The 27,345-nt window shown below is 48.0% G+C and overlaps 10 protein-coding genes across 10 annotated transcripts; 3 read left to right on the top strand and 7 right to left on the bottom strand.

The window, feature by feature from the left end:
• Window positions 1-118: 118 nt before the first annotated feature.
• Window positions 119-2,599, bottom strand: N7517_010274 (uncharacterized protein; the record flags this gene model as incomplete). Its single annotated transcript, XM_056727997.1, has 1 exon — window positions 119-2,599. The coding sequence occupies one exon, from the start codon at window positions 2,597-2,599 to the stop codon at window positions 119-121; it is 2,481 nt and encodes an 826-aa protein (XP_056573812.1).
• A 1,286-nt stretch (window positions 2,600-3,885) lies between these two features.
• Window positions 3,886-5,445, bottom strand: N7517_010273 (Monooxygenase FAD-binding; the record flags this gene model as incomplete). The annotated part of the gene is made up of 6 exons (XM_056727996.1): window positions 3,886-4,069; window positions 4,135-4,279; window positions 4,340-4,487; window positions 4,539-4,832; window positions 4,893-5,148; window positions 5,210-5,445. The coding sequence occupies 6 exons, from the start codon at window positions 5,443-5,445 to the stop codon at window positions 3,886-3,888; spliced, it is 1,263 nt and encodes a 420-aa protein (XP_056573811.1).
• Window positions 5,446-7,232: 1,787 nt separating this feature from the next.
• On the top strand, window positions 7,233-7,610 carry N7517_010272 (uncharacterized protein; the record flags this gene model as incomplete). Its single annotated transcript, XM_056727995.1, has 1 exon — window positions 7,233-7,610. The coding sequence occupies one exon, from the start codon at window positions 7,233-7,235 to the stop codon at window positions 7,608-7,610; it is 378 nt and encodes a 125-aa protein (XP_056573810.1).
• A 6,469-nt stretch (window positions 7,611-14,079) lies between these two features.
• Window positions 14,080-15,237, top strand: N7517_010271 (Glycoside hydrolase superfamily; the record flags this gene model as incomplete). Its single annotated transcript, XM_056727994.1, has 2 exons — window positions 14,080-14,307; window positions 14,383-15,237. The coding sequence occupies 2 exons, from the start codon at window positions 14,080-14,082 to the stop codon at window positions 15,235-15,237; spliced, it is 1,083 nt and encodes a 360-aa protein (XP_056573809.1).
• A 26-nt stretch (window positions 15,238-15,263) lies between these two features.
• N7517_010270 (uncharacterized protein) lies at window positions 15,264-15,763 on the bottom strand (the record flags this gene model as incomplete). Its single annotated transcript, XM_056727993.1, has 2 exons — window positions 15,264-15,485; window positions 15,545-15,763. The coding sequence occupies 2 exons, from the start codon at window positions 15,761-15,763 to the stop codon at window positions 15,264-15,266; spliced, it is 441 nt and encodes a 146-aa protein (XP_056573808.1).
• Window positions 15,764-16,460: 697 nt separating this feature from the next.
• On the bottom strand, window positions 16,461-18,006 carry N7517_010269 (Monooxygenase FAD-binding; the record flags this gene model as incomplete). Its single annotated transcript, XM_056727992.1, is given in 2 exon segments — window positions 16,461-17,721; window positions 17,732-18,006. The coding sequence occupies 2 exon segments, from the start codon at window positions 18,004-18,006 to the stop codon at window positions 16,461-16,463; spliced, it is 1,536 nt and encodes a 511-aa protein (XP_056573807.1).
• A 495-nt stretch (window positions 18,007-18,501) lies between these two features.
• Window positions 18,502-19,542, top strand: N7517_010268 (aromatic ring-hydroxylating oxygenase subunit alpha; the record flags this gene model as incomplete). The annotated part of the gene is made up of 3 exons (XM_056727991.1): window positions 18,502-18,554; window positions 18,851-19,324; window positions 19,392-19,542. 3 exons carry the CDS (start codon window positions 18,502-18,504, stop codon window positions 19,540-19,542), a joined length of 678 nt encoding a protein of 225 aa, XP_056573806.1.
• A 508-nt stretch (window positions 19,543-20,050) lies between these two features.
• N7517_010267 (uncharacterized protein) lies at window positions 20,051-20,377 on the bottom strand (the record flags this gene model as incomplete). The annotated part of the gene is made up of 2 exons (XM_056727990.1): window positions 20,051-20,304; window positions 20,359-20,377. 2 exons carry the CDS (start codon window positions 20,375-20,377, stop codon window positions 20,051-20,053), a joined length of 273 nt encoding a protein of 90 aa, XP_056573805.1.
• Window positions 20,378-21,107: 730 nt separating this feature from the next.
• N7517_010266 (putative sugar transporter) lies at window positions 21,108-22,631 on the bottom strand (the record flags this gene model as incomplete). Its single annotated transcript, XM_056727989.1, has 1 exon — window positions 21,108-22,631. One exon carries the CDS (start codon window positions 22,629-22,631, stop codon window positions 21,108-21,110), a length of 1,524 nt encoding a protein of 507 aa, XP_056573804.1.
• A 2,150-nt stretch (window positions 22,632-24,781) lies between these two features.
• On the bottom strand, window positions 24,782-25,112 carry N7517_010265 (uncharacterized protein; the record flags this gene model as incomplete). Its single annotated transcript, XM_056727988.1, has 2 exons — window positions 24,782-24,871; window positions 24,936-25,112. 2 exons carry the CDS (start codon window positions 25,110-25,112, stop codon window positions 24,782-24,784), a joined length of 267 nt encoding a protein of 88 aa, XP_056573803.1.
• Between the last annotated feature and the right edge of the window lie 2,233 nt (window positions 25,113-27,345).

The raw sequence follows: 27,345 nt of genomic DNA, 5'->3' as shown, positions 1-27,345 counted from the left end.
GATATAAACACCGATGTTCTTTGGAATGAAAATCAAGTCAAAATATACTGGTCAGAAGTGAAACTTCGTGGATGTTGCAGTGATTGGATGAAACCGATATCCCGAAAAACATTCAGCACTAGGTGGGTTGCGGTTGCATCTGGATCTGGAAGGTATGCTGATGCTCATGTTGCGGTGCAGGCGGGGGAGGGGCCTGGCTCCGTTGTGGGATTGGGGGTCTGCGTGGTTGTCCTGGCATCCCGTGGACAGGGGACTCAGACGACATCGGATGCTGTATCTGTTGCTGCATCGGTGATTGAAGATATGGCTGTTGATGAGGGAGGGGTCGCGCGGGGTGGACAGGAGAGTGGTGGTGCATTTGCATGTGTGGCATAGAGAGCGCTTGGCCGGGCTGCTGGGGCATGGGTTGGCTATGCGGCAGATGAGAACCAGGCTGGGAGGACATGTGTTGGTTCTGTTGCTGGTGCATGTGCTGGACTTGCGGCTGCCCAATATGTTGATTTGTCTGGGCCTGTGAAGACTGATTCTGTTGGAACATGTGGAGGTTCTGCTGTTGCGGCAGAGACTGGCCTTGAAGCATCTGCGGTGGTGTCGGGCAGGGCCGTTTGCGCGCCTCTTCATCGACCGAAGAGGTTGCACGCTTGAGTGCGCTCGTTGTATCTGTGCCCTCACCTAGTTGAGGGTTGATATCTGCTTGCGTCTGATCTCCACTGGCGGCGGCGGCGGCGGCAGCTGCAGCCGCAGCGGCCACATCAGCCTTGCGAGGTCTTCCACGTGGTCGGCCCGTGCCAGGTGCTTTTGGTTTGGCCGAAGCTGGCTTTCTTGGTTTAGGCGGTGGTAAGGGTTGGCCCGTTGCAGCTGCCCAGGCAATTTGATCAGCCTTGCGAGGGCGCCCACGTTTCCGCTTCAAAGGAGTCCCGTCCGGTCCCAGAATAGGTGTCCCCTTGATTGTGGTGTTTGGTCCGACGGAGCCTGGGGCAGTCGGCGTCATATTCGCAGTGAATGAAGCCTGCCCTGGTTGAGGTACCCCCGGAATAGACTCGCCGTTTTGGGCAGCCTGTGCGGCCTGCGCAGCAAGCCTGGCCGCCACTTCCTCCTTCCGAGGTCGTCCCCGACGGCGCTTCGGAGGCGGAGTGGCAATTTGGTCACCTCCAACTGCGGCCACGGCGGGCATCTGCCCTTGTCCATTGGCCTGTGTGGGGAGAGCACCCGGAACGGCCATGGGGGCATTGAGTTGAGGTTGAGCATGAGGCTGGGTTTGGATAGGCTGAGCTTGAGCAGGTGCAGCCTTCTTAGGTTTGGCTTTCTTCTTCGGTATAGGACTCGACTCGTCAGACTTCATGACCGGGCTTTCCGTGACTGCAGGGATAGCCGGTACAGGTGTCTGTGATGAAGGCACGGCAGCCGAGTGCGGTCCTGGCTGATAATGCTGGAATTGAGCTTGGTGCGGAGATGGCTGGAACTGGGTCTGCTGCGGCTGAGAGAATTGTGTCTGGTGTGGGGCGTACTGATGTTGCGATTGAGCTTGATGCTGTTGATATTGCGATGGGTGGAACGGAGGCTGGGTATGCTGGGAAAAGGGTGACTGTTGTTGGTATGGGTTGTGTGCCTGAGACTGGTGCTGCAATTTTTGCAACCTCTGCTGCTCCAATTGCTGCTTCTGCTGGTGCTCAAGCCGCTGGTGCTCTAACCGTTGCTGATGCTGTTTTTGTTGCTCGAGCCTTTGCTGCTCTAGGCGTTGCTGTTGCTGTTGTTGCTGCTCCAATATCTTTTGCTCATCTAGCTTTTGCTGTTCCAATTCCTTCTGTTGCTCAAGCCGCTGCTGCTGTTCCAAGCGTTGCTGTTCCAGACGCTGATGCTGGATTTGCTTTTGCTGCTCCATCCTTTGCTGCTGTTGAGCCTCAAGTCGTTGCTGCTGGAACTGTTGCTGTTGAATTTGCTGTTGCAACTGTTGGTGTGTCTGCTGTGGCGATTGCGGTTGTGACTGCGGTTGGGCCTGGGCCTGTCGCTGTTGATTCAAGGCAAACATAGATGGGCTAGGCATAGACGGACTGCCGGATGTATGGTTATCTCTCTGCTGCATGCCTGCGTGGGGTAGTCTATTCATCGCCTGCTGCGGCGAAGGAACGTTCATGGGATGTCCATGAGTGAGGCCAGTTGTAGGACTCATTCCCGGCTGCGGCCGAAGGTGGGCCATGGGATTAAACCCACGCTGGAGGTTCTGCAGCGCCATCGGGTCTGGGTTGCGAGACATCAGATCCGGGGAGCTCTGTGCGGCAAACTGTCCCGGAAATTGGCCAAAACTGCTGGTGGTGGGGTACCCACCCAATGACCCGGATGTTGGGGTCATCTTGCGCATATCTGGAGATTGCGACGAACCGAAGTTCTGCTGAGGTTGCCCCCGAAAAATTGGCTTATTGCCCGGGAATGGACTGCCATGTTGTGGCAACTGCGGCCCCGCACCTAGCAAGGGCGACTGGGCATGCTGACGTTGAGGCTGCGGACCCAACGGATGTTGGGGTTGGACACCCTGATTTTGCTGTTGTTGAGGTTGCTGTGGCTGTTGAGGGTGGAATGGGTGACCACCGTAGTTCATCATTTTGACACAATTTTAGAAATGCGCTGGCACTCGGCCGTAAGCGGCAGATAATGGAATGATTCGATCACGAAGCATGCAAGGGCGAGAATAGACAAAATGATCGCGAACTAGCTTGAAAGGGGAAAGGTGGAATACAGGGCAATTTTTAAACCAAGTCACCGATGCGCCAGCGCCGATAATTCTACACGGAGAATCGCCACCTGAGTCGCGCCGAAGCCGCGTGTTTGTTGTTCCCTAGCGGCCTGAGGCCACAAGGCAACAAGGCAATTTAAACTGGGTTCCCGATTAGGATTAGTGGCTACGGAGACCGAGGTGAGTCGGTCAGCGCAGTTCGAGAAAATGAGTCGACGGTCGCTCAAAGGGATTCAGGGGGGGGGGCAGCTGGTGGGAATCCAGAGAGACAGCGAAGGTGATCCAAATCTATTTGCTAGAGGCCTCAGCATATAACAGGGCCTAGCAGAAGTAGATTGGAGATGAAGTGGATGACGCTGGGCTGGAATCCTTGATGGCGAGGGAAAAAAACATTAAAAAATAAAATAAAAATAAAAAATAAAATGCGAAAAAACGGAATTTTCAGATTCTTCTCTCCACATCACGTGATACTATAGGCAGCCTTCATAGTATCATAGTATACTCCGTACTGAGTACATTCATCTAGCCTATACGGACTATTCATTCTATCTGTCAAATTATAAACCTCTACTATTTGTTTCTGCCTTCAATCCCCCCCCCACACACCTAGTCATCTAGTTATCTTCCCCAATCCTTGTAAAGTATAGAATCACACCACTCACAAGTACTACACAAAGTACGTACTACCTGAAAACTATGGAGAAATCATTCTGCTTTGCCATCCTTGTCCTCTGATACCCGAAGATCTGCCAAACAGGGCGAAAAAAAGCTTGCCGGAACCCCTTTGAAAGTGCCAATACTGACGATGATCCACAATACCACAAATATGGAGCGGATCTGCATAACATTAAACCAAGCACTATGTAAATTGTAGATCATGAATTTCCTCGATCTGATCTTTTCGAGAATATTCAAGAATTTTAATGCAAGGCCTTTGCTGTATTTGTTATTCTGTTGGCAGTTGTGCTATTGGTTTCGTGCCTCAGGCACAGCCCATTTTGGGAGGAACATAGCCGAGGTTTAAGGCGCAGGCTGGGACTTGGCCTATATACTAGCGTTCAAAGACTTCAATTCGGAATAAAAAAATGACTAAATAACCAACATACACTATAAATCCACGTTGGAAATAGTATATTCAGGGTAATTCTTAAGTATTACAACACTGTCTGCTCCGCTAAAAGAAAGTCTTCCCATACTTTCTTAATATCATTCTGATAAATGAAATCCTTGTCTCCATAGAGGAAAGTGTCGATTTTAGCTTGCAGAATGACATCAAAATCCTTCTCTTCTGCTAGAAGTTGTTGCGTCTTGTCACGTATTTCGTCTAGATGCTGATACCTGTGAAGGGAAAAACCATGGTCAGACCCAAGCCATTTTTCCCATAATATCAACTCCGAACTTACATTTTGGCATAGTATGGAGACCGAATCTGTTCAAAGATCTCCAGAGCATCCCGTGCAGGGCGAGAAGCAAACCGCGTAAGCTCAAGCGCGCGCGCGAGAATCCAACCATCCTCCATGGCAAATGTCGCCCCAGAGCCAAACGCTCCTGGAAGGGTGTTAGCGCTGGACATGGTAATAAGCTATTAATGATAGCACTTGGACTTACCCGAAAGAGGGTGACTGGCATCTCCGATAAGGGCGACTTTATCCCAGTCGGTGATTTTGTTCAGACGAGGCCCAGCGAATGTCGCAAACTCCCTCCATTCTCCTTCAGTCACTGCGCTTACTGCATCTCTTATTCTCTGGTCGAATGTCTGTCTTATATGTTAGCAATTAGGGTTCGATCCAGCAAAGCTCTGTCGTACCTCAACACGCGATCCCACTTTCTCGCTGGCTGCAGGGATACCCCAAAAGACCGTCTTCCCCGACACCTCGGGCTCACGGTAGGATCGAACAGTAATCTCAAAAAGTGGATCTTCGGTCTCTTCCTCATCATCCACATCGGAGAGATATACATGACCAGCTTCGCCCCACCACCATGACGATGTAGTCGTGATATCCGGGATATGCGCCAGATGAGATTTCGGAATCAGAACACGGAATGCAGAGTTGCCTGTGAAGTGAAGCTGATGATCAGGCAATAGAGTCCTACGGACAATCTACTCCACAAAGCTGGGTCAGTCACGAATGCCAGGCCCAACACAAGGGGATTGACGAACAGAGTGTATCCCGTCCGCTCCAACGACAATGTCAGCGATCGCCTCCGTGTGATCCTGGAAAACCAAACGAACTCCCTGGCCCGGGAGATTTTCCAACGATACAACCTTTTTGTCAAATTGGATCAAACCCTCGGGCACTCTTGATAGCAGAGCTGACTGCAGTCGGGTTCTACGAGCACGGATTGATCCGCGGTCACCTGTAGACGAGCTTTCTGGACGAGGACTGATGCTCAAAACCTTCCCTGTGTAGGCATTTCTTTGAATTTAAGGTCAACATATATATCGAATGTTACCGCGGCTGGGAAAGCCTCGCTTACCTTTGGTGTGTATTGGATTTAGAGCCCCCTTTGACGCCATCACTAGCTCCAAGTAAATCCAGAACCTTCCACGCGTTCGTAGTCAGACTGATGCCAGCACCGGCTTCTCGGGGCTCTGTGTTTTTCTCGTACAGAGTCACTTTCAGAAACGGCAGTTCTGATAGCGCAATCGCAGTTCCCAATCCTCCGGGTCCGCCACCAACGATGGCCACAGAAGTCAATGCTTGTCCGACCATATTTGCGAAACAATTCCAGGATTGTATGGGTCAAGTCTCCAAGTGAGTGTTGCTTATATATCTGAATTATTGCGCCTCGTGGTCGGGAGTGGCCGGTAGATAACTACATCGCACGCCATATTAAGCTTCGAATGTGCCATGCGCCGCTAGTGTCTTGTCATCCAATCCGACAACGAGATGATGAATCAGTTAATTCGGAAAATCGGGCCCCGCGTGTGGAATGTCATGCAATGGTTCGTTCCAGCACGTGCTGGCTGGTGGTTGATCGGTGGTGGCTTCTGTGGAAGCACGCGGCAGCCTGGGAAGCGACGGAGGACTCTTAGCAGCTAATCTGGAACATCAGAACCTTTCATGGAAATTTCCATGGACATAAATATTTATACATCGGTAGGGAGTGAATGCCGCTTTGAATGATGGTGCAGTTTAGACCTGATGCGACATTTCCGTATCTCAATGTTGATGTCCCATGCTAGGCTTCGTGATGAAAGTCATATACCTCAGCCGCTAGACCATAAGAAACATGGTATCCAATTATGAGTTAGGGAGACTGTATTCTTGTCTGGAATTTTGAGCTAGGCACAAGGAATTATCATGGACGCATAGTGAGGAGATAGCCGGATCACGAACGACAGGTTATACATACATAGAAAGGCTGTCTGCGCATTCTACGTTTTGTTCCACTATATAGCCGGAGGAAACGGAGAATGGGGAGAAGATATTTTGAGAGGAAGATAGAAAAGGAACCTAGAAGACATGCAAAAAGAGATATAAGAGAAATACTCGAAAAGACTACCACAAAGACATCCCAAGGCTGCATAAAATGACTACCTGGGTATTCTTATATAAATGATTACAATTAGCATGACCACGAACAATACTGCATGTGTGGATCAAGGAGGGTTATTTGTTTGAAATCTTATCTTCCTTTTGTTAGAGCAGAAAGAAGAAACAAGCATCTGAGGGACAAAAACTAGAAAAAATCGCCTGGAGAGATCTGGACATGTGACTACGTATCTCAACCACCCCCGACATATATTATAACTGCTTGTACAGTTGCGGGACAAGTTGTACTGTATGGTGTGGCCGACAAGTCTTGTTGATAGCCTATGAGTCTAATTTCTATGTAGGGCCGGAAAGTAAATACCAGCGCAGTTTTAAATTTGGAAAGAAGGCGCAAAGTTACCCGCTGGCGAGAAAGCAAAGACGGAAGCCATCGGAATGCTTAGGTTGTCTCAATTGGACTAGTAAGATCAGTGATGGGGTGACTCTAAACTTTTGGAAATATCCATGGAAGCTCTAAGGATCTGACTTATAGTTCCTAACATTGCTTCTTTTAGGGTACAGGGGCGTTACATCAATGGGGTTTCAGCAGGTCATTTCTATGATACCGTGCCAAATGGGGAAGGGGGGCCTTGAGATGAAGTTTTGAACAAACATCGTCCCAAAATACTAGTCTACCTACTATATAAGCGATAGATAAAACGCAACAACTAAAATGTAACACTACAGCCTATTGAAAAGACTCTGCCATTTTCGATTGTCAACCCAACCACGAGACCAAGGAAGGCCAACGGGTGTATGCGTAAGTGTCATGTGTAGCTATGTTACAGGAAGACAAGTGCACCATCAGCATCAATCTTGTAACACCCGCTAGTTCAAAGCCTTGGAGGATGGGGTATAAGAGTACGTGATCTGGAAGCATGATCTATCCAAAAAAGAAACAATCCCATCTCGAGATAACTACCACCCACCAGTCTTCAAATCCTTGCCTCAATCCAATTCCTACCATGCCCGAGTCCCAAGGCAATATCAATGGCTCCGATGAGCCCAACACAGTCGCATTCGGCAAATGGGACTCCTTCGCTTGGGAGGCCTTCCCTGAATGGGAGGGCACCAAAGCTATCATGTTCCGTTCTGCAGATGGCAAGCGCGTCGCTGGCGCTTTCCGTGAGTCTGCCACCGCCACTATAACATATCCCTGTGACGAATTCAGTTATGTGACGGCAGGATGGATCAAGGCCCGTGTTCATGGCGGCGAAACATTCACCCTCAAGACCGGAGACTGTGTCTACTTTACCAAGGGCCAGACGGTGGATTTTGAGTGCAGCGAGGACTATGCCAATGTCTCTGCCTTTTTCGGTACTGAGCCTGTTACTATTGTTTGAGCTCAGTGTCGGGCAAATAATTAGTGGCACGGAAAGGTAGTCTTGGTGGAATGGTCAATTAGTCGCAAATTGAATTGCAGATGACCACATCAAACCTGTCGATGGTTGCCGTAGATTGTGTAGTTTTTAGCTATAAGTATACATAATTAGAAAGAGTCAGAACTCTTGGAACAGACCTTAATAACTAGTTAGTGCTAGCAGCCTGAGGTAAAAGTGTCGAATACACTGGTATCCTGAAATGTATGGGTCCAATCAATGGTGTTAAAATCTCTGTATTTCAGTATCCCTTTTCCTAGCAATTTATATGGATTACGGATTACTAATTCAAAATTACTGCACAACCTGGATTAATTAAATCCCCGGTATGCCGGTCTGTATGCTCCGACACACCCCCTCAGCGATGCCAGTATGGGATTGCTGGAACCCCACACACCTCGGCATACTGATCTCTGTTTCTTCATGCTATCAAGTGGCCTATATCCACCATATGAAGCATTTGAATGAAGGCTTCATGCTTTTGCCGAGTAAGCAATTTCGTGAGTCCATCGGCTGCCATGCTTGCTGTGGGCACCCATTTCACCTGTATCCTCCCTTCTTTGACTTCCTGTCTCAGCCAGTGGCGATGGATGTCGACGTGCCTAAGCTTTGTTTCGAAGGCTGTATCCTCGCTCTTCAATAGGCTGATAGTTCTCTCATTGTCACAATCGATGGTCAATTCGTGGGAGGGGTTGAAACCAAGGGTATTAAGTAGTCTCCTCCACCATTGAAGCTGCTTTGCTGCTTCGGAAAGCCCGAGTAATTCGGCTTCGGTGGTGGAAGTGGTGACTGTGGGTTGCTTGCTCGCCTTCCAGTCCACTGGGCCACCGTACACTTGGCAGATATACCCAGCTGAGCTCTTTCTATCAGAATGATCCCCGTACGAAGCATCACTTGCGAATTGCACCGAGTCTATCCCCGAACCTACACCGTATTCAATGGCAAGACACCGGGTGGAATGTAGGTAGGATATCACCCGATCAGCTGCTTGCTGGTGCTGGGGACCTGGGTTTGTTAGGTATTGCGCTAGGCGTGCGGTGGCCTTTGCGGCGTCGGGCCTCGTGATAGTGGTGGCATACCCAGCAGATCCCACCTTTTGCTGGTAAAGAAGGGTCTCTTTCGGGGTGGCCACCCCCTGAAATGGGGTCAAATCGACGACTGGTAGTGGGGTATAAACCGGTGGTCTATCTATCAGATTGTACCGAGTCGCGATGCTTGTCACATAGCTATCTTGGCATAGCCATAGCTTCTTCTGCTCCCTATCCCTGATGATTCGGATATTTAGGAACCAAGCTGCTTCTCCATGATCAGTCAATTCCCAGTGGGATTCTAGATCTCGTTCAAGCTGCTTTGCTTTCTCCCGTACAGATCTGTGGCTGGCGATCAAGATATCGTCCACATAGAAGAAGACTAGTAGTCCTTCTCCTATAAAAACACATGGGTCTTCAGGTGCTTGCTGTAACCCTAATTTACGGAGTACGCTGGCTGCTTCTTGTTGCCATAGCCTAGGCGAGACTCGTAGACCGTACAAAGCTCGGCGGAGCTTCCAACACTTGCCTGGAATCTGGAAACCTTCAGGCATATAAGTGTATATATCCTTGTCCAATTTGCTGTTCAGGAACGCCGTCACAGCATCTCTTTGTCTTAAATCGAGGTCAAAGGCAGCGACTAAGGCGAAGATCATCCTTGCTGTCCTTGCTGCTAGGGTGGCAGCCCTCTTTTCTTCATGAGAAATGGTTTCTAAATCTCCTCGTACACAGATACGAGCCTTTAGCTTGATAAGATAGCCATCTTCATCAAATTTGTACGTAAAGACCCATAGCAAGGGGAGTATCTGCTTGCCTCTATCCTTTGGCCTTTCTGCAACCTCGTAGGTATCCTTCTCGGTTAAGGAATTGATCTCCTTTCTCATTGCTGCGAGGAAGCCTTCTTGGAAAGGATGATTCATAACATCCTTCCAGTGCTTAGGGACTGGTGGAAGATCATCTCGATGACGCCGGATCTCTGGCTTCTCAGCGTATAAGCCTGCTGCAAAGGCGTGTCGTACTCCTGGCGGGTCTTCTTCTGTAGCCAAAGTGGAGTAGGCGAAATCCTGGTCTCGTCTCGCCTGACGTCTTCGCTTGCCGCTGATAATATTGCTTGCGTCAATTCCACCGGTGATCTCCCTGCTTGGTGCTAGCAATTCTGCCTATAGCTGCCTTTCTAGCTCATCTTCCACGTCGGAAATAGCTTCAGAAATAGCTTCGTGGTGGGTCAGGTCTCCGTCTGGTATATCCACCCCCTGACCTGGGCCAGCATCGGCTTCGGATTCTCGTTCTCGGGGCGGGGTAATCGGCAGCGGAGGAAGGTCTTCGTCGCTTGGAAAAGCACCTGGCGGTGCTTGAGGTTTCTGGATTTTGGGGACTCGGTGAATCGCTTGTGAGACTATCGGTGAGGGTATTGATATATCTCGATTCACCCCCTGAAGTGGGGTAGTCTCCCTATTTATCCCTTCTTGCTGGGGATTTTGCTGCTGATTCCGCTGGGTATCTGGTTGCTGGGAGTCATCTAGATCCCGTGGATCCCTTTCCTCTTGCTCCCTAGTCTCCTGACTAGTAAGCAGTTGATTTATCACCTTGACAACCTCGTCGGCGGTGAGTTCCTGTGGTTCTTGTACAATTGGCATAGGAATTGGCTGATATCTCTCATAATCAGGGGTGTATCTCCGTGTTTCGTCGATGACTGCGTCCCTAATAGGCTTCACTTTTCCACTATGTGGAAACCAGATATTCCAGATATTTGATGCCACATATCCCACCAAGAAACCAATCTCCGCCCGTGGATTCATCTTGTCGGTTCTCACTTGCTTCTCAATCCTACAATAGGCCAAGCTCCCGTACAATCTAACATTGGATAGGTTGATTTTAGGTGCTTGCGGTGCAAACTCCTTTCGTACCTCATCCCACGGCACGACCCAGCGATTCTCGGCGGTGATATACGACGGCGTACGGTTCAAAATCCATACTACGGCTCTCGCAAACTCCGGCCATAGGTCCTTTGGCAGCTTCCCTTCTAGCGCAAGCATCCTCATTTTGCTTATAATCATCCCGCCAGATCTCTCAGCATACCCATTCATCTCAGCGTGCCCAGGGGGAGTGTGATATATCAGGATACCATCTGAGCTGAGGCTATACTCGGCGGTGTTTCCGGCGGAGGACTCATTGTCATAGTGGAATGCCTTGATTGGCAGCTTCCACTGGTTCCTTGCTAGTTCCACAAAGCGATTGATTGCTAGCTGGCACTCAGGCTTTAGTTCGTGGGTCATAATCCAGTGAAACCTCGGTCCTTCTAGATAGAAGTGGGATATCCAGCGGTGCTTATTGTATGCTGGTTGTATCTGGATTAGATCAAAATGGACCCTTCCAAAACGGCCAAAGGTGCGTCCAACTGGTCGTCTTGATATCTGCTTAGGTGCTCGCCCTAAGTGGCAGGTTTGACATAGGGATTCTTGCTCGGTGGACTTCTTCTCTTCATCATCGAGGACAACCCCTTCCACCATAGTGGTGAGTTTCTTCATCCTCTTACGATCAATATGGCCCAATCGCCGGTGCCATAGCTCGCTTGATGCCTTTGTTTCTAGGGGTTCCACTGACTTCCTCTGTGTGAAATAGGCTTGCTGAGGCGGTGCTTCCCCGGGTTCGTCGAATATCCAAAGGTTGAATTGATCCCATAGGTTCACACAGACGACTGGCCTATCGTTGGGGTCCCGGATACAGTTTGTACGTTGGCACCATATCCCCCCTTTCTTCATCAGCATCGAGTACGATACTAGGTTTGTGTGGAATCCTGGCGAATACAGTGCATCGCTTAGGGTGATCTCCATTCTCCCTTTCACTGGGTGTCTTCCCACCAATTTAACCGTACCCTTCCCTAGCACTTCGGTGGTGCTGTCTCCAGTGGTGAGGTAGGTGGTTTTTGGGGTATATTGGACGAAGAGATCTCGATTATTGCACACATGGGAGCTAGAACCGGTGTCTAAAATCCAGCGGTTCTTTAGGATAGGATCGCTTTCCTTAGCAAGGGATAGGGCACGCTGGCTAATCACTTCTTGCTTCTTCTGATCCGCACCTTGCTGCTTATCCTTTTGGTGCTGGACGGTGGTCGCAAAGCTGACTTGGTTGGCGGATTCGGCTTGCCTTAGCTGATTTGACTCTGCTATGGTTTTCTCCACCCATTTCTTCCAGGCCTGGTTCTTTGCTAACACCTGGGTTGCTTTCTCTAGCTTCCTCTCGCTGATTTTCAGCCCTTCCGGTCGAATTTCCTCGTTTAAAACCCAGCATTCGGTGACCCTATGCTTAGGATGGGTGTTACCACAGGGGCATTTCCTCTTTTCGAAGGGTAGGTTCTCTTGTGAAGCCTGTGAAGCCTGTGAAGCCTGTGAAGCCTGTGAAGCCTGGGGTTTGGCTTCAGGCTTAGCTTCTGGGTGCCCTTGCCAGGTGGAAAAGGCGCTCTTCGGGGGCGAGGTTGATGATACCTTTAGCACCCCTATTTCTCTATTCATTGCGCGAAAAGATTCGATGAGATCTCGGGTATCGTACACCTTCTTGTCGATGACAATCTCTTGGTATTTACCCTGCCACCAGATAGGAAGCACTTCTTTCACTGCGTGTAGGAAGTCCCTATTGGCATCTCCAACGTTGATACCAAGGCTGATCGCTTGCTCTCTTAGGGAATTCCACTGCTGTAGCCACAGCTCAATATCCCCCGTCGGTTTTTGCATAGCGAAGACCTTCCATTTCATTCGAACCTCCTCCTCATACGCCGTCGACCGAGCAAAGCGAGATTTCAGGTATACCAATCTGTCATACGGTGTATGATGTCCTATCAGATTGAGATGGTGCATTGAATCCAGGTAGGTGAGGATATATTCATTTACATCGCTCAGTCCTTTCGCCTGTTTCTCCCATCGAGCATATCTCAATTTGTATATATCCATACGATCTCTCCAATATCTCCGATCAGTTTCACTCCCATCCTCTGGGTATTCCGGTTCAATTGGCTCTTTCAGAGCTTCCGGTCTCTCAGTAGGGGAGGTATTGGGATCACAGTGGTCCCAAACATTCTTCTGTGTCGCATATAGCTGCACCCGAGCATACCAAGTGAGCCACTGCGGCGAGTCCTTCAGTTTATCGCCCTTCATGGCGGAGAGAATTGATGCTGCTTCCATTGATGGATTCAGGGTTGCCATACAGCGCTGGGTGCTATAGGGATAGCTTCAGGGGTTGCTGTACCGCTTCAGGGGCTATTGGGGATAGCTTTGGGGGGTGTTCGGCCCTATACTTTGGTGATCGTGGCCTTACTGGGTGCGAACCGGGCTCATAACTGTCGAATACACTGGTATCCTGAAATGTATGGGTCCAATCAATGGTGTTAAAATCTCTGTATTTCAGTATCCCTTTTCCTAGCAATTTATATGGATTACGGATTACTAATTCAAAATTACTGCACAACCTGGATTAATTAAATCCCCGGTATGCCGGTCTGTATGCTCCGACAAAAAGTATTTGCCTTAGGCCGTCAATATATTGACGGAGTTAATCTTCGGCGGTGGACGGAAACATATATTGTTTATGTCCCCCTTCTGATAATTATTTGCTGCTTTTATTAATCTCGATACTGCAACATGCATTCCAAAGTCTTCTAAACTATATTTTGCCAGTATTGACAGGTATTTATCAGTCCTCCGAACACTAGACTCAAGCCCCTGTCTGTTCCTGCCGAGGCTGAGACTGTTGGCATTTTTGCCGGTCTTGGTCGAAGGAAAGTGTACTTTTGGTCACACGATAGGTAGATTTGGCTTTAAGGTGCAACCTTTGTGCAACACGTGAGTGCTAGAAATCTCCCCAGTTGACTGCCTTGTTGCGATACACCCGATGCCGCAGTTAGACTCTGCATGGCAAGGCATACAACATATTCTACCACCCCATCAAAAGAAAAAGCAAGTTACAGAATTATTGCCTGAGCTAAATGGGGCCATGAGATGTTGTGTGACAATTTGGCTAAACGGGAAATCCGAGCTAACGGTCCAGGTCCTGCAGAATTGGATTAGCCACCACGCTACTCCCCTAACTTAATTTTCCTGTCGAACCACCGTCGTTGTGGTGTTGAGCGGCAAATATTATGATAATTCAATAACATTGTCTACTCCTGCTAGGGGTAATTTAGCCTAATTTCCCCACGCTACCCCGGAAAGTCGTCTATAACCGATGAACCGGCAGATGTTCAGCTTCATCATGCACATTGAATTCCCGGGCCTTTGCAAAGTGGGATTAGCTCTCTTTTATCGAGAGGGGTATATAGGAATTTTGCAATTCCGGCTGGTTTAAAATGAGTCCTTTTCCGCGTCTGCTGCAGTCTCGTCTTCATTCGCATCTTGAGTTACATGTCGGTGACAATGCGCTCTTTCATTGTAACCGTAGCCTTACTGGCTGGTCTCACCCAGGCTGCACCCCATCACCAAGATCGCAAGAATTACAACCTCAATGCCCTTGCCCAAGCTCGGGGTCAACAATGGTTCGGAACAGCTGCTGATATCCCCGGGACGGGCGAGACGACCGATGCTCAGTACCTGAAGATTCTGAAGAACCAGTTCGGTGAAATCACTCCGGCTAATGCGCTCAAGGTACGCTGAATCAAACATCTAAATCGGATCTTTGGGTCAAGCGCGACTAACATTTAACTATGCTCGTACCACCAGTTCATGTACACAGAGCAAGAGCAAAACAAGTTCAATTTTACCGATGGTGACTACTTCATGGACCTAGCCGATCGCTTTGACTCCAAAGTTCGCTGCCACAATTTGGTCTGGATGAGCCAGGTCTCAGATTTCGTGACCTCCAAGACCTGGACCGCCAAGGAGCTCACTGCAATTATGAAGAACCACATCTTCAAGACCGTGCAGCACTTCGGCAAGCAGTGTACCTCATGGGACGTCGTCAATGAAGCCATCGACGGTGACGGCACCTTCTCCTCTAGCGTCTGGTACGATACCATCGGCGAGGAATATTTCTATCTCGCCTTCCAGTATGCGCAGCAGGCTCTGGCCCAGATTGGCGCGCACAAGGTTCAGCTTTACTACAATGACTACGGCATTGAGAATCCTGGTCCAAAGGCTGATGCCGTCCTGAAGCTTGTTAAGAATCTGCGCAAGCGCGGAATTCGGATTGATGGTATCGGTCTCGAATCTCACTTCATTGTTGGCCAGACGCCCTCCCTTGCCGACCAAGTCGCTACTAAGAAGGCGTATATCAAGGCTGATTTGGATGTCGTCGTCACTGAACTTGATATTCGCTTCTCGGAGGAGCCGTACTATACTGCCGATGTCCAGAAACAACAAGCTTCGGACTACTACGTCACTGTTCAAAGCTGTCTCCAGGCTGGACGTCGCTGTCTTGGTGTTGTTGTTTGGGACTTTTATGATAAATACTCTTGGGTGCCTGAAACCTTTGCTGGGGAGGGAGGTGCGACTCTTTTCAATGATACCCTCGAGGCTAAGCCAGCGTATTACGCTGTTGTTGATGCGCTTAAAGGCAGAAAGTGTACTGTCTGCTAGGCTTTTGGTATTCGGCCATATATAAGCTATTGCACTTTGAAAGAAAATAAATTCAGAAGTTTCTTTGATGGATTTGCTTGTACTGACTGATACTTCAACGAACATCCCAAGGTGGAAACAGTGGCGCGACCAACATGCCACAGCTGACAGTATATATAAGCCCCCTTGGCGTGCACGGCATCGGTAACCTTCCAGTCAGCGATTTGCGAGGTAGTAAAGATACCAGGTACTCCCGGGTATCCAGCAGCCTGAGAAAGTTAATTTCACAAATTAATTGACCTGCTCGACCGGAAGGAATTTGACATACATGTCTGCTAATCGGAGTTGCCTCGGTCAACATAAACCCTCCCCCCGAAGCTCGCTGCGAATAGTACTTGACATTAAGCTCATTCGGAACATAAACACCCTCAGACTCCTTGCCCGCTCTCATCCGCGTTAGTGGTGCCAAAACAACGCGGTGATTGAGAGTCAGAGCACCCAGACCGACGGATTCGAACAAAGGATCGGTGATTGCGATTGAGCCCATTTTGCAAGGATATATTGACTTTATGATTAGCCCATTTTGGCCTTGGCTGGACTGATATATATAGCTTGGAGGGGCAATTGTATGCCATTTTTCGCGATTCCATTATTGGTTTTTCCATTGAAGGTGGGATCTTGAATAGTGGGATGAGTGGTAAAGGTTCGATGATCGAAATCAAGAAAGACAACCCCCACTATAAAATGACCTCCCCACCCTCTAAGATACGATATCTCGTTGATTATCAGTACTCTTGTACTCCGGTTTTGACGAGATCGAATTGCTAATTGTTTTTTTTCTTGGACTGCAGGTGCAGGCTTGATAGTCCCTACGTCTGTTATGGTATGTAAGTAATCTGTGAGAATTTCGACCGCATTCTGTGAAATATATATCCTCATAGGCCATTGTATATCACGCTATGGAATGTTGTTATAGAGGTATGAGAAGGTTTAAAATACGACCAAGCTCGCTATAATCATACGAAAAGGAACAAAGCACCAAAAAAGAGGACGAAAAGTCGAGTTGGAAAGCAAGCTGTATTCTAGTCATTTTGCACATTGGATTTGAAGGAAAATTTGTAATAGTTTAATAGCCTAATAGGGGAAACTGAATAAAAAAGCAAAAGAGATGAAAAGGCGGCGTTGACAATGATGGTGTCTTGTGATTTCTAAACAGACATCCAATGAAGCCCTTCAATCGAATACTACACCATAAAAGAGAGATAATCCTGCACCCACTGCCCTATCGCACCGACTTGTTTGGGGTTCCAAGTGTCAATAGCTCCAACATATCCATCAGGCCTCAGAACAGCTATCCCAATGCTCTCCCCATTCAAACCCCCAAACCACTTGTTAGTACAACTCGGCCCTCCAATATTGTCGACATACAAGGTCCACCGACTAGTCTGGAGTATCTCCGGTAGATCGACAAATTCAAACTCAGACTGAGTGGACTGCGTGACCATCGCAAAAGTACAAGCGTTGAAGACAGCAATGTAGCGTTGAGCCTGAACGAATTCATCTGACGGAGAATGCCCCTTCGGATGTTTCTCATATGACTGGTCTGCTCGCACACTGACACTAGCAAGAATAGATTGCATTCCTTGACAGATATACTTCAGCGATGCCCGTGAGCGGCAAAGATCCGGTACGAAAATATAGATCTTGAATTGACCCAATAGCGGAATATCCAGCTGAATATCAATTGGGTTAGCATCAATATAGCGAGTGACTTTGGCTGGGAGTTGGAGCATTCCAGGCTTGAGAGGAGATGTAATTGTTGGAGGTTGTGTCAACATCCCTGGAGCATATTCGGCTCCAACACCGGATGTAAATCGAATGTGGTCGTCGAAGTTCTTGGCCAATTCTGCATCGCCTGCCGCGAATGCTTTGCAGTGCTCGAAATCGAACTTGGTAAGGTCGTATGCTATCTTTTGTCTTTCTGCTTCGTAGGTGTGGAGTAAATATGGGCTGGCAAGTCCTCGGGCTACGAGGTTGAGCTTCCATGCGAGGTTGAAGCTATCATGCATACTTGTATTCGCACCTTGGGCTGCAAGAGCTGAATGATAGTGACCCGCTTGTGTATAGGTTAGCTCAGGGATAAGGCGAGTTTTAAATCGAGTTTGACATACATCACCTGTAATGGATATCTTTACCTCTGAATCCATGAATCGTTTCGCAACCCGTTGACCCACAACGTATGTTACGAACCACTCCACTGTCTTCCACTCTAGGCTGAATGGATGCATTGCTTCCTTGGCACGGCCCATGACGTGTTCTGTTGTGGCTTTTGATTTTTCCACTCGCTCCTCATCGGTGGAACTCAACTCGACATATAATCGCGTCATACCTCTCTCGCGTGGAATACATAAGGTCGTTCCAGCGAAATGAGATCGCAGAGCGACTTTGCTCCATAGATCAGGAAAGTCCGTATCGATGACGCTTGTTGGGTTAGGCAATGTTCTTCTTGATAGACCGGAGAGACATATCATCTAGCACTCCCCAAGCTTCATTTGTTAATTCTCCGTCAAGCTCAGCATCCGGAATAAATGATCTGACTTTAGATCGAGATCCATCGCATCCAACCAGGTAGTCCGCTCTGATCTTGTGAGAAGTACTTGTAGCAACATCCTCATAAACAATATCCAATTGGGTCGTTCCATCCACACGCGAACAAGACACGAACTTACTATTACGAGTGACGAACACACCTCGTGCCTCCATGTCGTCGATCATGACCTCCTCAACCATTCCCTAATGGGCTAACAAAATATATGGATCGGAGGAACCGACGTGTTCAGGGTAGTGGGTTTTGCGACCTGTGCGTCTCAGTGACTCGTTGGCGGTTGACTCCTACCAATTTATCAGCCAGACCCAGGAGCAGCAATTGACTTAAACATACCCAGAAGGAGATATCGTAAACCCGAGCCCCATTCTTCAATAATGAATCTCCTAACCCAAGTTGTCTGAATGTCTCGATGCGCCCACCACCACAACGGTAGTGGACGTATTGATAGGGCCAATTCTATAACCTTCGTGGTCTGCACTTGGTGATATTATGAAATTCAACTTAATTGGAAAATCCATTCATTTTGTGCATCTTCTCTATTTATTTGGAATCGATTCCTGGGGAAACCCCCACTCTTCGCAGCTGTCTATCACCATCGTGTCACCCCACCGTCCACAACAATATCCGACCCGGTCATATACGAACTGGCGTCACTTGCGAGGAATACACACGCCCCCATGATATCTTCTGGCTCCGCGATTCGGCTGTTCATTACGTCGGATTCCCAGCCGTCGAGGAGTTGGGGGAACTGGCCATTATTAGCGCATAATGAATCGGCAGCTCAACACTTGCTACTCCACATCTAGCAACTGTCTGTTTCCTTTATATATAGCCGCGGCTTAATGGTATTGTATCGAAAATCAGTTTCAACCAAAAGTTCTAACCTCCATTCTTGATATTTTGGACTTAGGGTAAAGTGGCATTTGAAAAAAAAAAATCTTATTATTTGACATATGCAAATCCTTTTGAATCTATGTACTTTTAAACCTCCGGCACAACATCTATCCTAAGCTGCAAGTACCACAGATGGTCCTACGGCCTGAAGGGCAATTCCGCCAAAGCTCCCCGATTCGAAACTGTACCCGATTTTGATAAGACCCAGCACTCGCTGTTCCCTATCCACGTGTACATCGACAAAGCTGGTTTTGTGTGGGTCAATCTGCAGGCCGGTGAGACGGATGTGAAATGGGAAGACGAGTACGAGAAGGTTGATGAGGACCCTCGAATGCAGGATTTTGATTTTACTGCCGAGTTCAAGTTCGACCATTATTGGGAGATGGAATTGGATGCGAATTGGAAGGGTGTCATTGAGAATTATAATGAGTGCTACCATTGCGCTACTTCTCACCCGCTTATCAACGGCGTTTCAGATTTGTCAAGGTATCGGGTTGAGCCCAAGGCCCGGTATATGGAGCATCATATCTTCAATAAGGTGGATGCTGATAGCCAGTTTCGTCGGACGATTACTTACTTCTATCCTACCGCTTCTGTTATGGTGACGTGAGTACAGTACATACCCCTTTGGCGCTGCCGAGTGGATGAGCTGGGCTAACGGACATTGAATCAGTGATAAATTCTTCTATATCCAACGCATGATTCCTGTATCGACTACTTCGAGCAAGATTGAGAACGAGGTATACCGCCACCGAGATGCCACCGATGAAGAATTCGAGAATATCAACGCATTTTACAGGCAGGTTCTCGACGAGGACAAGTAGGTTTGTGTTGGAACGCAGGAGAATCTGAGTGCTGGGATTTTCACCAATGGTGAACTACACCCCAGCAAAGAGAAGATAGTAGTCCATCATGGGTCTCCTAGACAGTGGTTAACCGAGAGTCTAGGGACCCATCCACTTCCAAAGTAGCGTCAGAGAAATGATCATGGAACACCGGAAAAGTGAAGAAAAGCAAGGAGCGGAGATTTGGCCGGCCACCCCCGAAGGCTCAGTTGTCTAAGAATTCGGCAGATGATGACAACTTCTGTTCGCAGTTGGAGGCGTCTAGTTGTATAGCAAAATCGGAACTGGCGTGGTAGTACTAGTAGTACTACGTTGATTGACATATACGGGGCTTGCAATGCGAACCTTCAGATATAATCTTACAACCTTGACCATGGGCATATGAAAATTCCCCGAGAGACGAAATAAAGGAAAACGACAAGCACGACGGCCTGGATCATAAATTCGCTAACTAGTAATACATGTAACCGCCACAAATAACAATAACCTATTGGTTCAAACCGAGAGGGTTATCCGCAGTCTGCTGCTTTCCGCCGAGACTGGAAACACCACTCTGCACGCCCTGACCAGCGCTCTTCGTAGTATTCCCAACACCCTCTGTTGCGCCCGAGACGGTATTTCCAAGGCCGGATGTTGCGCTGCCCACGGTTGAGCCGAGACCGCCGACTGTGCTGCCTAGTGTGTTGGTCACGCCGCCGACTGTTTTGCCCAAGGTATCGCCTAGGCCGCCGAGGAGTCCGGCTATTGATTGGTTAGTGGGAGTTGAATTGTGGGATTTGTGTATGGGGAACGTACGATTCTGATCGTTGGACATGGTGATTATGTGGAGAGGTATGTGTAGTTTGTAGGAGTATGTGGTTGAAGAAGTTGGTAGTGTCAAAGTGTTTGATGTTCTTGTATTTTGATTGAGAGTATGCTAGATTCGTGGGCGTTGTATTTATATCAACGCCACGCCCTGAAACCGGTTACATGGCCATGATATAATAGGTGCAACCTCCACTAATATTGTATGCCTGTCATATGAAGCAACCATGCGCCGCAATCGATGGTGCCCAATGACAGGTCAGAAACAAGGGCGATCTTTTCCTAACAGCCACCATGATCAGGCTTAATAAATTGGATGTATTCATCTGACGTATGGCTGTACCCCATAGTACCCATATCCCCCGCAACATGAATTATGAGGTCATTATTGGTTGATATTCTCCGGTCGCATGTGGGTAGTGACTATGTTGTAAATAGATGTGTGTTTCTAGAAAGTCTGTTATATTAAAATGAGTGTAGCCAATAGGTGACTGGTGAGATGTTCTGAATCCAAGTTTGGAGTCCAGGGGTATGATGTCATTTTGCTCTCCGGTTTGGGTGGATATTGTATAGTATACGATGATATCATGTCTGACAATATGGTTGTCTGCCGGGATTAATTGGTATGAAGAATATTTACGATTTACAAGCACAGGGGGCAACAATTACTCATCATCTAGACTAGATCAAGGTCCATCCTTGAACTATTCTAGGTGTGAGGACAGATTGAATCAGCATATTTACAGACTCGACTTTCCGCGAGACTCATACGGCATAAACAACACAAGAATGCCTGCTGCGATGAATAACGCACCGCTAACATAAACAGGAGCAGCGGTCGTGAGATCGGCGAACATGGCAATGATAGGAGCCATGATGCCAAAGATCCGATTTGCAGACGCAGTTAATGCGTTGCCCGTACCACGGTCCTTGGTGAGGAAGATCTCGGGCGTGTATGCGTATAACACGGCATACATGAGACTGCTCATGAAATTGAAGGCGCAGTTCCAGCCTAACAAAGCATTTGATGTGGTAGCTGTGGTTGACGCAAGGAGGAAGGCTCCAGTTATGGCTGTGGAACTGCTGAGAGCACCTTTTCGGCCAAAGCTTGGTAGTTCGACCAGCACTCCACCGAGCAGACAGCCTGGGATACCCATCACGGCAATAATCAACGAGTTCCGATACGTGATATATGTCGACCCATCACCGAATTCAGCGCCACGGGACTGCTGGATGTATGGAAGGAATGCATTGTATAATGGGAAGCCGAGACCGATAAATGCCCAGACAAGGATGATTAAGGTCGTAGCCCATGCTTGCTTGGGGGTATTGAAAAGAGCGCGGATATGATCAAACCGCACGGTTTCTAGACGTTGGCGGACGATGTTCGCCGCGCTGAAATGCTGTATCTCGCCCTGGTCCAAGGCGTCGAGCTCGATTCTCGCCAAATCAGACGTTTTTCCATTCCTTCGAGCAACCTCGTGGACAACCTCCACAGCCTGTTCGTTCCTCCCCTTCCCCATAAGGTACTTGGGCGACTCGAAGATCGTGAAAAACACGAACCGACCGACGAACATGAGCATCGCGATACCACCCATTGTGATCATGAACCATCGCCATCCCATGTTGTCAGCTTTCGTACATCCTTCTGCTGAACCACAAGTCCTATATCCAAGCAGCGGCCAACCAATCAAAGTGGCGAGCAGCTGCGCCAAAGCCCAGTAAATCGACAAGATAGTCAACAAGTACTGATGCGATCCAGGCAAAAACTCGAGGAAGATGGCCGAGTCAACCGGTAGATTCCCACCGACGCCGACAGACCACAAAGCGGCAAATGCACATATAGCTGCGAAATTGGGCGACCCCGCCGCGACCAGGCCAAACACCGCTGTAATTCCGATCGTCAGGTTGAACGCCCATCTGCGACCGAATACATCGCATCCAAACCCCCAAAACACAGCGCCGACCAGCAGCCCGATGTTTTGCGCCAGCGTCAACATCGGCGCTTTCGAGGGATGAAACTCGTTCGACACTGCGGGGAGAATCAGGGAAGTAACAATAGGCCACAGGTTATCGCTCGCCCAGCCGAATCCGATCACCACGAAGAGCTGCCATTGGTATCGGCCCATTCCGATCGTCTGAATCGCATGGTTGAGAAGCTCAGCTTTGGCTTTGTAGTTCGCGTCGGGACCCTCATCTCGAGGGACAACTGGGTCCTCGATCACCGTTGGCTCGAGCCCAGGCGATTTGGGCGCTTCTGACATGTCGTGTTGAAAACAGGGAAGGGGTAGGAACGTGGCAGGGGACAACGCCTTATAGCTTGTTTGCATTCTCAATCTAACCCCGATCAGGTTGGAAACTCCATGTGTCTAATCATATCCCTTGTATCGACCCCAGATCAAGTTTATTCAGTGGATTTCTTTCTTTTTCCTTGACTTCGATTGGATGTTTTGATGGCGTGATTGATGGGTGGTTTTGTGTCAGATTCGGGGGTTTTTCATGCATTTCCCCAATTCAGCAAGGGAGAATCCTGCCAATCCTGGCAGGGATACTGAGTGTCACGTGGCTTCAAAGCATTATTTTGGAATAAAAATGATCTCAGAATCATCTAACAGAACTCAAGCAATTTTCAGCCAATACTGCTTATCGTGGCCCATTTATATGTGCCAAGAGACCACGCGGAGAGGGATCAAAGCATTATATATTCAAAGATGAAGTTCCCACATAGATGTGCCAACCCGAAATTTAGCTGCGGTACCTCGACTTGAAACGAGTCATGGGGAGAAACGAACTGCTCCACTTGTCGGGGAGGCCCACATCCCCGCAATCAAGTGCGATACGGATGACAAAAGTTGAAGCTCGAGAGCGCAGAGTGTCGAGAATCGAGATCATCAGGGGTAAGACTGGACTGGTAAAGTTTGAAATTTAGTTGGCTTATCTGCGCGGCAACTTATTCGCGAGACATATGAGTGCCAATTGCCGTTCGATTTTCGTTGTCAACCCTTTTCTTTTGGCTTCGTGTTCGCTGGTTTCCGTCGCCTACATAGGCCGTAGACACGCCTTGTCCCTGTTCATCACGCCATCGATTGTTTGGGCCGCGCTAAGAACGCCAACTCATCCCCCACAAAGCTTGGTGATCTTGTTTTTTTGTCCCTTTTTTCTTTTTTCCAACGTTGGCAGTTGCGGGCTGTTCAATCTGGCGGGTTCGTTAGGTTGTCTTGTGCCACCCATTGACTGCTTGTGTCTAATTGACTCTTACGATTTGTCTCCAATGATATTTTCATGGGTCATTGGATGACTTGTTCGAGTATTGGCAGTTGAGTAAAACTGGGCTGTCAACAAAAGGATCTGGAAGGGTAAAGCAAAATATCCCAGATCGGACGAATGTGATTACCTGAGGCTTACAATACTACCTAGGTAATAATTGACGTCACGTGAATTCATGAAATCAGTCAGCTACTATATCTGTCCAGATTATCGTATGATGTTTGCACTTTTCATTTTGGTGATTCCAAGACAGGAAGGGTAGTATTCATTAGTCTGATGGCGCATCGTGTGTGAAGCTGACTGCATAAACGCTAGTAGACGGGTCGACAGCGCCAAATCTTCCGGACTCGATTTTGGGGCCAAACCAATTAAGATTAGTGCTGAAACAACAATCCGATGCTAATGAGATTTAACTGCAATTCTCTGAATGCTGATAATCTCAATGGAGACATAATATGTATTCACTATGGAAGCGGAGGGAGAGAGAAAGAATGATCTATCTGAAAACGTAGATCCTGGCCTCATGGGGCCTAAACAAACCCCGAACTGCATATCGAATTATACTTCGGGTGACATCAAATGTTTCAAATTATGTCTCCAATTCTCCACAGTCCTGAATTGCTGGCATAGTGCTAACATTACGGTAATACATTCAATTACCCTCGAGTAAAACAATGAGCCAAGCTGTGCATATTCTTAACTCAGAGTCTTTCACGTGGCTATAACTTAGGAGGCCTTATTGTCTACTTCTATCGAAGTCTGATGAAAAAGGACCGGTATCTGAGAAAGGTTTACCCTGAATTTGCCCTCTATTCATGAAGGATTCAAACAGGGAGTACTGCATATGTCAAATATTTCCTACTGTTTATCACGCCAACACAAAGGGCATTACTACATAGAGAGTTCAAAACCAGAGGTCCAAATGAGACGAGGTTAACATTTGAATGAATTGTGTATACCATCTACCCATCAATGATTGACAAGTAACACGCTGGTTCGAGGTTTGAGCTTAGTTGAACTGAATTCCAGAAAGCCAGCCAGCAAATTGTTTGATGTTGAATCCTTCCAAGTTGCCCCAGTAGTTCCGGTGGGAGATGGGCCAAAATACCACTCCAATCCCAATATCAGCTCACCCGCTAGTATCAATCTAGCACTTGGCTCCTCCCTCGGTGCCACCGTGGCACGAGTTCCTGCCACAGTCTTGAACCTCTGTCCACTTTCCACCTTTGCACTCGACCTTTTCACAGAAAGACACATTAGTAAACCGGAGCGGATATTGCAAACTGAATATGTCAACTTACAATACCGGTCCTATCGCAACCGCAGAAGTGTCTGTCTCCGTTAGACGATTGGCAAGGGCTGTTTGTGCGTCTTTGGGCGGGATCGTAGCCACTTCCGCAGGTGTCGCGTGTATCTAGGACTGAAGCACTGACGGCAGTGGCAGCCATGAGGGTGAAGAAGATAGCTGTGAACTTCATTGTGAAAGTGCTGGATATTGTGGTTTGTTTAAGGTCGTTGATTGTTCAGAAAGGTTTGATGTCCAAGAGGATGAGTTTCTAGAGGATAGTTCAAGGTACTTATACTTCTTCGGAAGAAAGGCCAAGGCTTCTAAACTACCTCCCTAATAGTGGTAATACATCGCAGAATCTTGGAATAGGATGCCCGATTAGGAACCATCATGCGCCGACGCGATTAATTGGTTCTTCGGTTGAGGTCGCATTGCAGGAATCTGACCACACGACACTGCCCCCGAGCTGAAGAAACGGCTTATAGGGATATATATGGCTTTACTCGAATAGTAGAATCTCTACGTTGATCAATCTTGGCAGTTTGGAATACGAATGAGCATTCGTGGGGACTATCCATATACCCTTGAACCTATGCATATAAGCCTGCACAAGTTATGGGGGCCGAAATGATAATGTTAGTGGGATATGTAATATTTTCTGGTGGCAGGTTATATCCGAGGAATTGAAGATTTGGAGATCGTTTCTTAGTACTGCAGAAATGAAGCACGGACATATTGGATGTCTTCAATTGTATCCTATTTCTCAGTTCATCGCCTTTCGCTATAGGAAATCGACTTTACCATCAAAATTATAGAGTGCCCAGACTTCCCTAATGAAATGCCCAGGAGACTAGGGGCTACTAGTCGCCAATTTGAAAATAAAAACTTGGACAATACAACGTTGTCAGCCAAAATGGGTCACATGCTTGGTATTGACCAATCGAGGCAGTTTCCTCAGCTCCCAAGGTTCCTTGGAAGGATGTCCTATGAACACGTGCGTAAATACAGATACGCACCGCGAGACGTATAACAAGTATTGAGATTCATATTCAGTTATACCTCCGGGTTACATAAATTGCATGGTATATATCTATGCATATAGGTAGCGGTCAGGTACCAGCCCTCGAGGTCTCACACCCATAAAGAAAATATTGGCGTTGCATTTTGGTTTTGTGGCGGGCCGGAGTACGGGAGATCCGCAAGCCTCCGTCTTTGCCAAACCCCCTTTTGCACTATCTTTATTGAAATGTTTTGTTAGCCAAGTATACACGGTATGGTAAATTGGTCCGCTTCTCAACATTATCAAAAACTATATATTGCATTACATTCAAGAGTTGTCATGATGTGAATGGTTCATCTACTGCAGAGGCTATAGTCTCTTGGCAGTACTATGCACCTACCCCGCCTAGCGCATGGCCCGAGACCTCCAAGGGGTTAAAGGAAGTAAACTGTGTAGGATCGAGTACAGAGTAGGGATGTACTCCTTGGTCTTCTCTCTAGCATATTGTATACCAGATCGGGACGCTCGGTATCATACAGGGCATTTCAACACCAGTGTTTAGATATGCGGAAAGGACCGCCCGGTGTCCCGGCACACCCAATGTTCAGCTGAGAATTGATTGGGTTCTATTGAGCGTTCAGGCCCCTGCCATGATATGATCTGCCAAAGAAACAGGGCTACATCCTTCAATTGTTTCACAAGATTCACTACGCTCTCGGTTCAAAGTTCGAAGTGTCTCAATTGTCCCGGCTATGTACGCAAAACCTAGTCTCAAAAGCTAAGCAAGCCAGTTGCACACTTCGACAACAGGAAGTCCTCATGTCACAGAAGAAATCCGATGCTAAAGCTAACAACCATTTCCGAGTCTACTTATTCGGAGTCCAATCCTCCTCCCGATCATGTCTAGGACAACATCTTAGATCATGAGGCGCTCGACCTGGTTCTTGATAACCCGGATCTAAGCGGCCAGCTCATTAGCCTAGTTGGTGGGGATTGAGGCAGCGATGACGGGGCGGGAAATACCGGTGGCACGGCTGAGAGCCATCTTTCTGGGAATGTAAACGTAGGGAACCTAATTATGATGATTAGTTTGGATTCCTGGTGTAGGGCTCTAGGATATAAGATAACCCCTAAAGCTTTCTCCGGACTGAAAGCCTAGGGGGTCTCGCTCAAGTTGGTCCTCAAGTGGGATCGCAAAGCCATGTTTTCTGGCATCATCCAAGACACGTGCAAGGGCATCTGATCCATCAAGCTTCCAGTATTCGGGCCACGTCACATGGATATCAACATTTCGTAGCAATATATTAGCCTGGCCCGAGGTCCTTTCTGTCTTGGAGTTGTGGGGACAAAGATGAGGGACGCTTTGCAGATGAAGCAGCCTCTTTCTGTGGGGTCATTTTAGACGACTGCTGTCAAAAATGGG

This window comes from Penicillium concentricum, assembly GCF_028827145.1.
Source record: "Penicillium concentricum strain IBT 3081 chromosome Unknown utg000006l_segment0_segment0, whole genome shotgun sequence".
Classification (NCBI taxonomy): Eukaryota; Fungi; Ascomycota; class Eurotiomycetes; order Eurotiales; family Aspergillaceae; genus Penicillium; species Penicillium concentricum.
The sequence above is the reverse complement of the archived record's forward strand: the minus strand, read 5'-3'. Positions and strand labels throughout refer to the sequence as shown.